This window comes from Pipistrellus kuhlii, unplaced genomic scaffold (genome assembly GCF_014108245.1).
Source record: "Pipistrellus kuhlii isolate mPipKuh1 unplaced genomic scaffold, mPipKuh1.p scaffold_m20_p_17, whole genome shotgun sequence".
NCBI classification, from domain to species: domain Eukaryota; kingdom Metazoa; phylum Chordata; class Mammalia; order Chiroptera; family Vespertilionidae; genus Pipistrellus; species Pipistrellus kuhlii.
In genome coordinates, this window is record NW_023425482.1 from 25,952,606 (window position 1) to 25,967,276 (window position 14,671).

A 14,671-nucleotide genomic window follows, 5' to 3' on the forward strand; every position below is an offset into this window, starting at 1 on the left:
TTTAACATAGAATAATGAAATTCTCAAACATTTATTTAAGTTTTTTTTTTTTCTCCATAAGCTCATTTTCATCTTTCTAAATTCTGCTTTATCCTCTTTCTCCCCTCCCCCTTTAGGTGCTCTTGACCTCTGATAAAGCTGCAGCCAATTTTTCAGATCGTTCTTTGCTGAAGAACTTGGGACACTGGCTAGGAATGATCACACTAGCTAAAAATAAACCCATCCTACATACTGTGAGTTCCAGCTAAAAGTTTATATAGAATTTAAGAATGTTCATATAGCATATTATGTCTAAAAGCCTTTATTTGGGGCTATTTTAAGAAATGGGTACTTGTAAGAGTTTGGTCCATGTTTTGAATCTCTAATTGCATGCTCATGACCCCACATCATTTATGGGGATGCACAAAAGCCAGTAAGTTATGATTGTCACTACTATTTTGGGAAGGCAAAAGTAAGATATTACTTTGATTTCTCTTTTGAGGATAAGTTTGGCACAGTGTTCTTTGTGTACTTTGTGAAGAGTTTTGAAGTATATTCCTAGCTTTTAAAAATACTATTTCTCCCCCCATAGGACTTGGATGTAAAATCTTTGCTGCTAGAGGCTTATGTTAAAGGACAGCAAGAATTGCTCTATGTGGTGCCCTTTGTTGCCAAAGTTTTAGAGTCTAGCATTCGTAGCGTGGTGAGTAGATTTTAATATTTTATTAATGGCTAAATTGTAAGAGTTAATTTCAGCACAAGGTGAAGAAATTATGTCCCTAGTTCTTATGAATAGCGCTAGTTCAATCAGTATTCCTCGGATAAAGTTGTATTTCTAATGTATTGCTAAGTAAATTAAAGAACTGATATCTAATAGATGGCTTTGAATTTTGGTGTTTTTCTGAAATTTTATGTACAAGGCTAGGGGTTTTGTGGGAGCGCTTAATACTTATAGCCACATATATATATACACGCTTAACATTTTAAATTATGCAAATTGAAGTGATGTGGAGTTCATTTTAACATAATAGATTTTCTTTAGGTTTTTAGGCCACCCAACCCCTGGACAATGGCAATTATGAATGTATTAGCTGAGCTACATCAGGAACACGACTTAAAGGTAAATTTGTTGCTTCTTTATCCCTTGGAACATTCTCTGTTTTCACATTATTAAAATTTGTAGGAGAGGTAGAGTACTGGGGGAAGGGCCTTGTAACAATCCAGTAAGTCATTTATGTTATAAATAAAGCTAAAGTTTATTTTAAAAATTCTAATCGAATATTGGAATTACGCAGTTAAACTTGAAGTTTGAGATTGAGGTCCTCTGCAAGAACCTTGCATTAGACATCAACGAGCTAAAACCTGGAAGCCTCCTGAAGGACAAAGATCGCCTCAAGAACTTAGATGAGCAGCTCTCTGCCCCAAAGAAAGATGTCAAGCAGCCAGAAGAACTGCCTCCCATCACAACCACAAGTAAGTATAATAGTTAGCTGCTCTTTATTTACCAGAATGTTCTCTGAAATGGTACATTTTCATGCTTCTAGCAAGTAATCGTTGAACATTGTGCTGCTGAAACTTTTGTATTCTTTTTTTTTTTTTTTTTAATATATTTTATTGATTTTTCACAGAGAGTAAGAGAGAGGGATAGAGAGCTAGAAACATCAATGAGAGAGAATCATCGATCAGCTGCCTCTTGCACAGCCCCTACTGGGGATGTGCCTGCAACCAAGGTACATGCCCTTGCCCGGAATTGAACCCGGGACCTTTCAGTCCGCAGGCCGACACTCTATCCACTGAGCCAAACCGGTCCCAGCAACTTTTATATACTTTTTGGTGGGCATTCTAATTATTAAGGAAATGTTAGCAATGTCTAGACATTGTCGTGCCATATTAGAGTATATCTGAGTAATTCATGTGGCATTCTTAATTAAATCTGTCAATTATCTTGTGTGAGGTCTCAGAAAGAATTCAGTGGCATGACAGCCTGTGTTATTCCTCCAATCTGGGGGTGATCAGACCAGGTAGACCTCCTAGGAGATTGGATTATTTTATGAAGGCCAAGATGATTTTAAGTGCTGGGGCAACAGAGATGATTGGGAGGTGTGGTTAGAATAAACCAGCTTTTTTTTTCTTTTCTCTCTCAGCCCTCAGTAGCTAAAAATTCCCAGGTGGAAACCAGGTAACAGCCTAGATTGAAAATAGACATCTATAATAAGGAGTAATCCAAGGTTCAGGCCTGCTAATGCTGCATAACCTCTTAATTGATTTCTGAACTATGGGCACTGGTACTGACATAGTTTTACATAGTTGGTTCAAATCTCTGTTGAAATGACAGAATTTTTATGATAATTCAGGGTAGGGAAGATATGGCCTTTGTCATTTCCCTATACCGCCATTCTTTAATCCAGTTTAATGAAATAAAAGCTACTTGATGCCCTACCAATTTTATAGTAAAGTCAAGAAACATTCTATCTTTATTAGCTCTTACTTTGTGTCTTTACTTTTAGCAACTTCTACAACACCAGCTACTAGTACCACCTGTACAGCCACTGTTCCACCACAGCCACAATACAGCTATCATGACATCAACGTCTATTCCCTGGCAGGCCTGGCTCCGCATATTACTTTAAACCCAACAGTAAGTAAACATCATCTCATCCCCAAACTTCTGCCTTGTGACACTGGTTACCTTCTCTTTCCCCCTTCTTCCTGGATTCCTAGGTTGTAGATTTTTGTGCACAGAACAGGGATTGGGCACTGCTGTGTAGTACAGCTGGGATGTTTTCTACTCTAAAAATAGTCATTGTGACTAGTATCATTTAAATTGGTTCAGCATATCCAAAGCCATGATTAAAATCAATACAGCTGGCTCCCTCTACAAACCAGAGAGGCACTCTTTGCCCTATTAGGATGGTAAAAATTGTAACCATCCATGGCCCTCAACCCAATGTATGAGTTTTTATTTTGACAAAGAGACTGATGGAAAAGTGAGTACTAATGAAGATCTGGCCTTTGATATTTTTCTTTCACTTGATACCTAGCCTATCTAAAATGGAAGGAAGTTGTGAATGTTTGCAATGACTACATCTTGTTTGCTAAGTACCTGTGAAATGAAATTCACTTAGAGGGTGGGGCAAACATAGGTTTCTAGTTGTGAGTACATAAAACAATTTATTAATTGTATTATTTTCCATATAAACGTACTTTTGCCTCACCCTGTACAATCACAATCTGTAAGAATTCCTTGGCTCAGATCAGAAGAGTCTCAGTGTATACTATAGCTTTTGCTCTTTATTTTCATTAGCATGTCACCTTACCTTTGCATTAAGCCAGTTTTAAACAGGAGCTGAAACTGAACTGATCCATTTGTGTGTATAAATCTCCAGGTTAAGGCCTAGAAGTAACTTCTTTCTTTGTTTCTGTGTCCTGGTTCTGGGAAGCAATCTGGTCTAACTTTATAAGTAACTTCCCATCGATTCTTTATTTAAAGGTTTTATTGTCTATATTCAGAGTGATAATTGATTATCCTCTATCTTTTATTATGCTTAACATTTGTTTAGTTTAATCATATACTTGGAGTTTTTATGGTCTTTGTTTTTTAGAGAATGTTCACAAATACAGGAGTAACATTATTAATCCATTGACCATTTAGATTTAAAGGACTTAAAAACATTTTAGAAAGATAATTTTAACCCGATATTTCTTGTTTTGTATAGATGTGCATTTAGTTTTTGAAAGAAAAATCTAGATCTAGAAATTGTGATTCCTCTTTTTATTATTCTCAGTAATCCAAATACTTTTGTGTTCATGAATATTTTTAAGATTTCTTAAAAATTCAGTAAGGTAAAGAGACCAAGTGAGTATTAGGGCATAGTTTCTACCAGAGAAAAAATTAGAAAATCTTTTGAGCAGAGGCTTCAATGTATGATTATGCAAAATTCTTGCTATTCTGAGGAATTATTTGTAGCAATAAAAAATTTTGTAGAAAGCGTTCTCTCTGTAAACTTGTTTCTTTTTCCATTTCCCCAACTAAAGGAATTACTATTTAAATGAGTACTTGAGTCACATATTTTAATTAAACAAGTAGTGTGTCTTTAGGTAATGTATCTTGTAATGAGCAATAGGACTTTTATTTATTTATTTATTTATTATTTTATTGATTTTGTACAGAGAGGAAGGGAGAGAGATAGAGAGTTAGAAACATCGATGAGAGAGAGTCATCGATCAGCTGCCTCTTGCACACCCCCTACTGGGGATATGCCCCCAACCAAGGTACATGCCCTTGACCGGAATCGAACTTCGGACCTTTCAGTCCCCAAGCTGACGCTCTATCCATTGAGCCAAACCGGTCCCGGCAGCAATAGGACTTTTAAAAAAATCAAAAACATATATTACCTTGCACCACAAGGAATGCTACTTCCTCTTTGTAGCCCAACTTTTGATCCTGGGCTTTTTATTGATTAATTTAAAGTAGAAATGGGTAGTTATGGTTAACCTTGAAGTCATTCTAAAATAAAATCATGGGTGTGATTACTGATAGAAATTGGGTTGCCTTATTTAAACAAGCTGTTGTCTTGTTTCTCCCTTCCTAGATTCCCTTGTTTCAGGCCCATCCACAGTTGAAGCAGTGTGTGCGTCAAGCAATTGAACGGGCTGTTCAGGAGTTGGTCCATCCTGTGGTGGATCGATCAATTAAGATTGCCATGACTACTTGTGAACAAATAGTCAGAAAGGATTTTGCCCTGGATTCTGAGGAATCTCGGATGCGAATAGCAGCTCATCACATGATGCGTAACTTGACAGCTGGAATGGCTATGATTACCTGCAGGGAACCTCTGCTCATGAGCATATCCACCAACCTGAAAAACAGTTTTGCCTCAGCCCTTCGTGTGAGTTGACTATTTCTGTGCTGTAGTACAAAACTGATTGCTGCTTTGTCTGCGTTTCTTTTCTTTGCATTTGTACTTACTCTGATAGTCACCATATTTATTTGATGTCTTCCTTTTTCATATATTAAATTCTGTGAGGTGAAACATCATGTCTTTTTGTTCACTACTGTATCTTCAGTACAATGTTTAGCAGATAGTAGATACCCAAATATTTATTCTTTAAAGAAATAAAAAAATTTTTTTTAATGCAACTTGATTCAGATTACCATGAATTTGAATTAAAGCACTTGGAGTAGAACAGCACAAAATATTTAAAGTAATGTCATATGTACCTACATACAGCACAAGAAAGTTATTAACTTTGGTCTCAGGTGTTATGGTTATACTGCTTTTGTTTGCTGTTTTTCTGTTTTCATATTTTTTACCATCTTCACAACAATCTGGTGAAATGTTTTGGGTGAGTGGTATTTTCATCTTTCTTATATGATAAAGAGGAATGTTAGGCTATTTCATACTCATAGCTAATGGGTCACAAGTAAAGTTAGAACTTTCAAATTCATGCCTAAGCACTGAATTTCCTATTACCTATCTGCCTTGTCCACAGAAAACTTGAAATCTTTTTCTTTCATCTCTCCTCCCAATAGACTGCGTCCCCACAACAAAGGGAAATGATGGATCAGGCAGCTGCTCAGTTAGCTCAGGACAATTGTGAATTAGCTTGCTGTTTTATTCAGAAGACGGCAGTGGAAAAAGCAGGCCCTGAGATGGACAAGAGATTAGCAACTGTAAGTGTTTAGCATTTGCCTCTTAAGGATTTTTTTTCTTAATGTTTAAGAAAGTGTCTCATAACAAGAACCTCAGTGACTTTGTTTTATTTGCAGGAATTTGAGCTGAGAAAACATGCTAGGCAAGAAGGACGAAGGTACTGTGATCCTGTTGTGTTAACATACCAAGCTGAGCGGATGCCAGAACAAATAAGATTGAAAGTGAGAACCGGGGGCTCTGTTTCTCCCTTTGTTTTCTTTCTGTTCTTGTTAAATGCCTCACCAGGACTAGGGCAGTGGAGTTAGGGTTAGGCTTAGGCTTAGGGCAATGGTAGTCAAACTGCGGCTCGCAAGCCACATGCGGCTCTTTGGCCCCTCGAGTGTGGCTCTTCCACAAAATAATGCAGGTGTGCATGTACAGTGCGAATGAAACTTCATGGCCCATGAGCAGTAGTCGGTTTTCAGTTCTCCAAAGAAATTTCAGTCATTGTACTGTTGATATTTGGCTCTGTTGACTAGTGAGTTTGCAGACCACTGGGTTAGGGTTTTAGAGAAAGGATCTCACCTCAGTAGAATTTTACTTAAAAGGGAACCTGTGGAGAAGGTAAAGGCATAGCTTTATTCTGTGCCCCAGTTGTTGAAGTACTACTGTAAAGTGTTCATATGCCTGTTAGTTTTTGTGTCCCAACTTGGTCTTCCTTTTGGGTACTTATGTTTTTGTTGCTAGTTGCTTATGCTTATTGGTGACAAGAAGATGGTGAAAATGGATCTTTTTAAAATCAGCTCCATTGGAAAATTGGCAGTGGTGTGGTCCTAATTGAGGCACATTCCAGTGGAAAAAGTCTTAATGAGTTTATAAATGAGGGTGACTGACAGGATTGTGACATGGTAAACACTGTGTATGTGCGCACATGCATACTCAGTTATGCTATTACATACTGTACTCCTTGGCTTACTTCCTTTCAAATTTGCCACTTGCAAAAAAATTTTTTTCCTTTGATTATAAAGAGGATCCTGTCAAACTAGGTTTTTTCCTTCCAAGGTTGGTGGTGTGGACCCAAAGCAGTTGGCTGTTTATGAAGAATTTGCACGCAATGTGCCTGGTTTCTTGCCTACGAATGATTTAAGTCAGCCCACAGGATTTTTAGCTCAACCCATGAAGGTAAATAGTTGTTTTAAATTATATTGGAGTTTTATAGTTTGAGTGTTTTTATCTAATTTGTAACTTGCTTCCTAGGAACTTAAGTTAAAGGGGGGAAAAATACACAATTTTTGTTGAGTATAAGTATTCTATGTATCAGATCAACATAGCATACAGGGGATTTTTTCCCCCCTCCTCTAATATGTATGAGGTTGGTTTTTCTTTCATGATTAGGAGGAATTTACATAACTTCCCTGTTAATTTTTAAACCATTATTTACAGAAAACCATTTAAACATAGGTTGCTGACCTTGATGTTCTAATCACTCTTAACACAGAAAGAGTGTGACCATAGTACAGCCATTAAAATCAGAAAGGTTATGCTGATACATTGCTATGTAATCCTTAGACTTCATTCAGGTTTTACAAAGGTATCTTGATAAGTATTTTTTTAATGTTTCCATTGATTTTAGAGAAAGAGAAAGGGAAAGGGAGGGAAACATCGATGTGAGAAACATTGATCGGTTGCCTCCAGTATGCACCCTGACCAGGGATCAAACCTACAAGCTGGGTATGTGCCCTGAATGGAAATCGATCCTGCCACCTTTTGGTACACAGGACAGCATCAGCTCACTGAGCCACACCCTCCATGGTTTGGTAGAGGTGGTGTGGAGGGGAGACTCCAGTTAGTACCATGTGCCAATGAAAAATCTTTAAAATGTTTATTTCTGCCGAAACTGGTTTGGCTCAGTGGACAGAGCATCGACCTGCGGACTGAAAGGTCCCAGGATCAATTCCTGTCAAGGGCATGTACCTTAGTTGAGGGCACATCCCCGGTGGGGTTGGGGGGGTGCAGGAGGCAGCTGATGGATGTTTCTCATCGATGTTTCTAGCTCTCTATCCCTCTCCTTTCCTCTCTGTAAAAAATCAAAATATATTTTTTAAACATGTTTATTTCTTTTTTGGTAATCTCTAAAACAGCAAGCTTGGGCAACGGATGATGTAGCTCAAATTTATGACAAGTGCATTACAGAACTAGAACAGCACCTACATGCCATCCCACCAACTTTGGCCATGAACCCTCAAGCTCAAGCTCTTAGAAGTCTTCTGGAGGTGGTTGTGTTATCTCGGAACTCTCGGGACGCCATAGCTGCTCTTGGATTGCTCCAGAAGGTTAGTTCTTAAACGATAACTTTCAGAAGAAACTAGGCTTGTAAATATCTAGAGACCTGCACTAGTATCTATTTAAGTTACATTTAAGATTTTAAAAGTTAATAAAAAGCAAGGTCTGTTCTGCACCAAGCATGTGATTTTCTCCAGAATAGAATATAGTCATGGCAGTAAAAACCAGTGAAGTGGAACATCTCCTTTGGCATGATTTTTTTTTGAAATAAGATTATTCAAGAAACTTTAAAATAGCCCTTTAGATTTTGAGGGACACATTGATCCAAGTATTTGAGTAATGGGTTCGGGGTAGGTGAAGAGCATTGGATTTTGACTGTGAAGGAACAGTGGAGCCTTAGATGATAGTGAAGAATCTAAAGTGAGCATAAACCAGTTAGAATTTAGATTGTATGTGTGTTAGGTGATTAAAAAGGACTTTGGTGATTAGATAGATCGTTAAGTCTGGGCCCTAGAAGGTATTTTGTAGTTTGCATTTGGGTTTGGTTTTTGGCTTTGATAGTTGTGCTGAGTTGTGAGTACTATATTTTCCATGGTCCTGAACCCTTTTTTCCTTTCATAGGCTGTAGAGGGCTTACTAGATGCCACAAGTGGTGCTGATGCTGACCTGCTCCTGCGCTACAGGGAATGCCACCTCTTGGTCTTGAAGGCTCTTCAAGATGGCCGGGCGTATGGGTCTCCGTGGTGTAACAAACAGATCACAAGGTCAGTAGCTATCTCGGAAGAGTAATATTTACTGGATTGCCTTCTGATACACATGGCCCAGTCTAGGTCTAGAGGTTTCTCTTTAATCTGGAGACTAAATGGGACATTTGGAATTTCTAATTCTAAGTAATAAGAATTATTGAATAGTTGTCCTTTTCCCATCTGCTGCCCATGACAAAGAAAACCAGTACCTTGCTTTGGGGAATAAGTTGTAGGTTGTTGGTTTTAAAACACTTCATTGATTTTATAGCAGTGGTTTTGATATAAATATTTTAATGTCTTAAATGGAATGCTTTTTTTTTCTTGATTTTTTTTTTTTTTTTAAGAGACTGAGAGGAAGGGAGGGAGGAAAAGGGAGGAGGGAGGAACATTTGTTAGCTGCTTCCTACACATCCTTTACCAGGGATGGAGCCCAAAATCCAGGCATGTGCCCTGACTAGGAATCAAACATTCGATCTTTTAGTGCACAGGACAACCCAGCCAACTGAACCGCACTGGCCAGGGCTGGAATACTTTGTTTTCTAGGTTTTGAAAGCAAAGCTTGTGTTTTAACACTATCTGTAGTCAGACAGTTATCTCCATAACTCATAAACCGAAAATATCATCATCATTTACCTGTCTCTTCTACTTCATTTCTGGCTATTTTGAGTCCTGGATATTGATTTGCAGTTTTATCACAAGACATCCTTAATTTGCAATAAATTATCATTGAATAAAAATAGACTGTTTTGCTCTAGCTGGTTTGGCTCAGTGGATAGTGTGTCAGCCTGTGGACTGAAGGGTCTGTTTGATTCCTGCCAAGGGTACATGCCTGGGTTGCAGGCTTGATCCCCAGTAGGGGGCAGCCGATCAGTGATTTTCTCTCATCATTGATATTTCTATCTCTCTATTCCTCTCCCTTCCTCTCTAAAATCAATAAAAATGTATATTTTTAAAAACGGGCTGTTTTATCTGATACAGTTTAGTTAAGCCTCTATAAATAAATACTTACTCTTTCTAGGTGCCTAATTGAATGTCGGGATGAATATAAATATAATGTGGAGGCAGTGGAGTTGCTAATTCGCAATCATTTGGTTAATATGCAGCAGTATGATCTTCACCTAGCTCAGGTATGGAAGGAGTTTTCTTAAACAGGAGAACGGGCTCTGGTAGTTTGGAAAAGTGTGTTTACTGTAACTTGTTTTTCTTACATTGTGCTTTCTGTGTTGCCAGTCAATGGAGAATGGTTTAAACTACATGGCTGTTGCATTTGCTATGCAATTGGTAAAAATCCTGCTGGTGGATGAAAGGAGTGTTGCCCATATTACTGAGGCTGATCTGTTCCACACCATTGAAACCCTCATGAGAATTAATGCTCACTCCAGAGGCAATGCTCCAGAAGGGTGAGGATGAAATGTTTGGGATTTGTGGATTCAGCATTCTAAGAAAGCTTTGGAAATGAATGTGTGGACTTACTAACATTACCTATTATAACTGCTTTACCTACAACATATGGGAAGCTTTAGAGAGGCCTAATACTGTCCCTTGAAGTATGAAAGCTTAACTAACTGCCCAGCCTTCTTGCTGTACAGCAATACAGGCAGTGTTATTATTAGACTTGATGTCAGAGTCCAATGTTTAAGTCCTGGCTCTGCCACTTAAAATCTGTTTCATTTTAGGCAAGTTGATTTACCCTCCCTTAAGCCTGTTTCTTGTGTAAGATGGAAATATCTCAAAGAGCTGTTGAGAATTAAATAACATGAATCATGTCATATAATAGGTACACTGTACTGAATATCATATACTAGGTATGCAGCGAATACTTGTTGACAACATCAGCTCCATTTCAGTGGGCACTGTTTTTTGTTTGTTTGTTTTGTTTTTGTGAAAAGGTCAGTCATTTGCATATTGTGTTCTCATGAGTAAATAGAAAGGAAGAGACCAAGGATAGTTTTGTTTAAATATAGAAATAGAAAAGTGATCATCACTCTTGTGGTTTCTAAATAAGCAAATTGTCCAACTGTATGTCTGTGAAATCACAACCCTGAGTAGACTGATTTTCACTCTGGATTTATTGTACTAGATTGCCCCAGCTGATGGAAGTAGTGCGATCCAACTATGAAGCAATGATTGATCGTGCTCATGGAGGCCCTAACTTTATGATGCATTCTGGGATCTCTCAAGCCTCAGAGTACGATGATCCTCCAGGCCTGAGGGAGAAGGCAGAGTATCTTCTGAGGGAATGGGTGAATCTCTACCATTCAGCAGCAGCTGGCCGTGACAGTACCAAAGCTTTCTCTGCGTTTGTTGGACAGGTAGAGCTTTTGGAAAGAAAGGTGCTTTTTATTCAACATAAGTAGGATGTGATACCTCCAATATTAAAACTCAGTATTATGTACCTGTGGTCAGACAGTTACCTCCATACTCATGTAAACCGAAAATATCATCATCATTTACCCTGATAAATTGATACAGCTTATTTGTTTCATCATCGATCACTAAGAACTAAAGTCAACATTCCTGCTTGTCCCCTTTAATTTTATTTATCTCATTTCAATTGTCATAGCTACAAAGTACAATGGGTCAAATAATGAATCATGAAATTGCCAGGTGTGTATATAGTAATTTTACTAGCTTGAGAATCATCAATGATAAGATTATGAGCTAATATGTAGTCCTCATAGCAACCCTTGTTTTAAAAATAAAAAAATACAACAAACAACAAAACAGAACTTAAACTATTTTAAATGATAGCACTTTTTATTGTATTTTCTAAAGTAAGTAGCTGATCTAACTAAAACTGATTAACATGTTCTTTTTGGGAATAATTTCCAGTCTTTATATTCATTCACTCAATTTGATCTAAACTGAACTTTGAGTTCAAGTGCTAGGAAAGAAGTCTGTAGCTAAAACTAGGTTTGGCAGGAATAGTTGTGAAGAGGATAAACTGGAAAAAATGTAGGAGGAAAGGCATGGTATCATTTAGCATTCTGTTTTTATCTCAGGGCTGTTTTCAGCCTCTGTGGAGGGATTCAGACTCAGTAGTCAGTGTGTCCTGATCATTACTTGGCTGGCAAGAATGGAATCTTTTTCCTGAACTGGCCTTAGAATTCCTTTAGTCAAACTCTTCTAATGTATGTTTGGAAGATATATCTGCTTATTTCTGCGAACTGGCCATTGTATTTCTTCAGACTGAGACCAAAGCTTATGTGTGCAGCAAAGAAAGATTATAGATTAGATCTATTAATAAATGACAATTGAATGTGGAAGAGCTGATTTGAATTTTAGAAGATAGAAATTCGATTTACTTTTCAAGATGAGCGTTACTTAGTCATTCTAAGTAACTATCTCCTCTTAAAGAATCCAGGGAATTAGAAAAGACATACCCATTGAGAAGCTGTTACTGCATGTTTATAGTTTGATTTCTCATTTGGATGGAAGAATTTTGAATCAATTGGCTTTTGAGATTATCGGTATTTCATGGGTATGGATGTGGCACCTGTCTCAGCTTTTCCTGTTGGCTTATTTATTAGCTCTCATTTCTTCTCTCCATTTGTAAAAGATGATGTATTTCCTCTTTGGCATCCTTTTGAGAATTCTTATGCTTCATCTTGATTATAGCAATCTGTCTGTATTTTCTCACCCATGTTAATTTTTCAAATTTCAATGTACACAAGTCCCTTTGCTGGCCTTCTGTCTTGTCTAGGGTACATGATTGTCAATTCAGCTGTTTCATTGCTTATCAAGAGACAGTTAAGGTTTCCAAGATAATAGTCAAGTGTTTCTTCTTGGCGTGGTTTCTTTATTTAGTAAGCACTGACCTCTTCACTCTGCTGCCGAAATGCTTTTACACTGTCTTCTTTCCTACTAGCCAAATAACTTTTCTGCTGCTTCACTTCCAGATCATATGTCATAAAATTTGTACTTTATCCTTTTTGAAAAAATAAACTTGTCCTTTACACTTTATTTTAACTGAATTTTATATTAATATGGCTTAATGTACATTAAAATAACTGGGTATGATCTGCAGGTATTTTCATTGGGTTCTTACTTATACAGATTATTTCTTGATTTTCCTGGTGAAGCCAATTGGAATTTTAAAAACTTTGGTTATGTCAATTGGAAGACATTACGTTCTGTAGAAAATAAAATATACATAATTTCATCTCCTTTAGGGGAAAAAATATATCTTGGACAGAATGTCTTATCACTTTTAGTGAGCTACTGAAAGTTGGTTTAATTTGCATAGCTAATTTTCCAAATTATTTGGCTATGGACTACTGTTCAAAATTGCCATATTATTGTCTTTCTCAGTTTCCACCTTCTCAATTTACCATTAAACTTAAACTGGGACAGTTCTGTCATGGGACCTTAAAGGCTAAGTCATTGTCATGGCAGCTTTTTTACAAAGTAAAAAATTATAAATGTGACAATAGGAATAAATGAGATAATATTTTTTTTTAATGAAGATGAAAAGTTTGTGTGTATTATCTCATTGTGTCTATATTTTTGTACCCTTGGTAGATGCACCAGCAAGGGATCCTGAAGACTGATGACCTCATAACAAGGTTCTTCCGTCTGTGTACTGAAATGTGTGTTGAAATCAGTTACCGTGCCCAGGCAGAGCAGCAGCACAACCCTGCTGCCAATCCCACCATGATCCGAGCCAAGTGCTATCACAACCTGGATGCCTTTGTCCGACTCATTGCCCTGTTAGTGAAGCACTCAGGGGAGGCCACCAACACTGTTACAAAGATTAACCTGCTGAACAAGGTCTGAACTCCTTCCTACCCTTATTCTTGGCACACTGGAAGCCTACATCAGTGGTTCTAAAATTTAGAGGCCCAACTCTTTCCTTTTTTTTCTTCATTTTTTTTACTAGGGATTATATGTGTACATATCTTACCATTGCCCTCCCAACTCTTTTTCAAAACATTTTGTAATATCCCCTTTTCTGTATTGAAATTGAATTTAGAGATAATATGTAACAATCACCAAATTTTAAGAGTACGATACTTTAACTGAAAGACCCCCCTCCAAAAAAAACCCTCATAATATAGTTCAAATGCTAACTAAAAGGTATTTATTAGCATGAGATTTTATTTTATAGGCAGAATCATTGAACAAGATGTTCTATAGATGTTCACTGATAACACAGATTGGCAACTCCAATATCACAAGAGACATTGCAAGATCATTGTCTTGATTTTTTTGAAAAGGAACAAAGTACTGTTTTCTTTTAATTTATACCACATGTGCCAAACACAAGGCCCATGGGCCAAATCCGTCCCGTCAGGCCTTGCAATATGGCCCGCACCGCGCTGTCATCACTGCACTCCGCTGCGTTTCCATCACAATGACAGTTTATGACTGTTCAGTAAACCATTCGGCCCGCGATTTAGGCTGGATTTTAGATTTTGGCCCCTTCTCTGATTGAGTTCGACACCCCTAATTTATACAGTGGAATTATTAGGAATTTGCATACTATAAGAATGCAAAAAGAGAGTGTGGTCTTGGGTTATCATAATCAAATTAGATTATCGTAATCTTCACTGTTAAGTGAGAAAATTAAGAGGAGCACAGGGAAGTTCTTTGTATAAGAAATGCAGGATATTTCTGCAGCCGAACGGCTTCCCTGGTGCCCAACTACTAAGTGACAAGAGAACTAGAAACCATTCGCCTCTTGTCGACTTCATGTCAGACTAGAAAAATTAGGTTGTTAGATTATAAAAATGTGATAAAATATGATGTGCCTGGGTAGTTTCTAGAGCTTTTGAAAAACCATTGGGCATATGTGGAGAATGTACTTGTCTGGTCGAAGGGTATTGAAATTGAAAGAAAACACAAAACTGGAGGCCAGATCAAATCAATGTATGGTCCCTTTGGCTGTCAGTATATAATTTTATATTCAAACTAGAGGCCCGGTGCAAAAAATTTGTGCACTAGGCCTGGCCAGTGATCAGGACCGATCAGGGCCTTCCTTCGTTCTACACGGCCCCCTGTGGTCAGTGCACGTCATAGTGAGCCATCAAA

At 37.7% G+C, this 14,671-nt stretch overlaps 1 protein-coding gene across 16 annotated transcripts in view; it reads left to right on the forward strand.

Annotated features, from left to right (window-relative positions):
* CNOT1 (CCR4-NOT transcription complex subunit 1) overlaps positions 1 to 14,671 on the forward strand; it is a 71,615-nt gene that overhangs the window by 45,421 nt on the left and 11,523 nt on the right. For 10 of the 16 annotated variants that reach the window (XR_006741875.1, XR_004988432.2, XM_036440243.2 and 7 more), the window contains 15 exons: positions 117 to 233; positions 572 to 682; positions 1,022 to 1,099; positions 1,275 to 1,452; positions 2,487 to 2,617; positions 4,572 to 4,868; positions 5,513 to 5,653; positions 5,750 to 5,854; positions 6,675 to 6,794; positions 7,754 to 7,945; positions 8,517 to 8,659; positions 9,660 to 9,768; positions 9,872 to 10,041; positions 10,722 to 10,974; positions 13,163 to 13,411. Coding sequence is in view for 14 of the 16 variants with exons in the window: in XM_036440243.2 (XP_036296136.1) it covers positions 117 to 233; positions 572 to 682; positions 1,022 to 1,099; positions 1,275 to 1,452; positions 2,487 to 2,617; positions 4,572 to 4,868; positions 5,513 to 5,653; positions 5,750 to 5,854; positions 6,675 to 6,794; positions 7,754 to 7,945; positions 8,517 to 8,659; positions 9,660 to 9,768; positions 9,872 to 10,041; positions 10,722 to 10,974; positions 13,163 to 13,411 (2,394 nt within the window). In the remaining 2 variants the exon portion in view is untranslated. Of the gene's footprint in view, positions 1 to 116; positions 234 to 571; positions 683 to 1,021; positions 1,100 to 1,274; positions 1,453 to 2,486; positions 2,618 to 4,571; positions 4,869 to 5,512; positions 5,654 to 5,729; positions 5,855 to 6,674; positions 6,795 to 7,753; positions 7,946 to 8,516; positions 8,660 to 9,659; positions 9,769 to 9,871; positions 10,042 to 10,721; positions 10,975 to 13,162; positions 13,412 to 14,671 lie in introns of those variants that run through there. The other 6 variants (XM_036440247.2, XM_036440249.2, XM_036440248.2 and 3 more) reach the window with 4 other exon arrangements.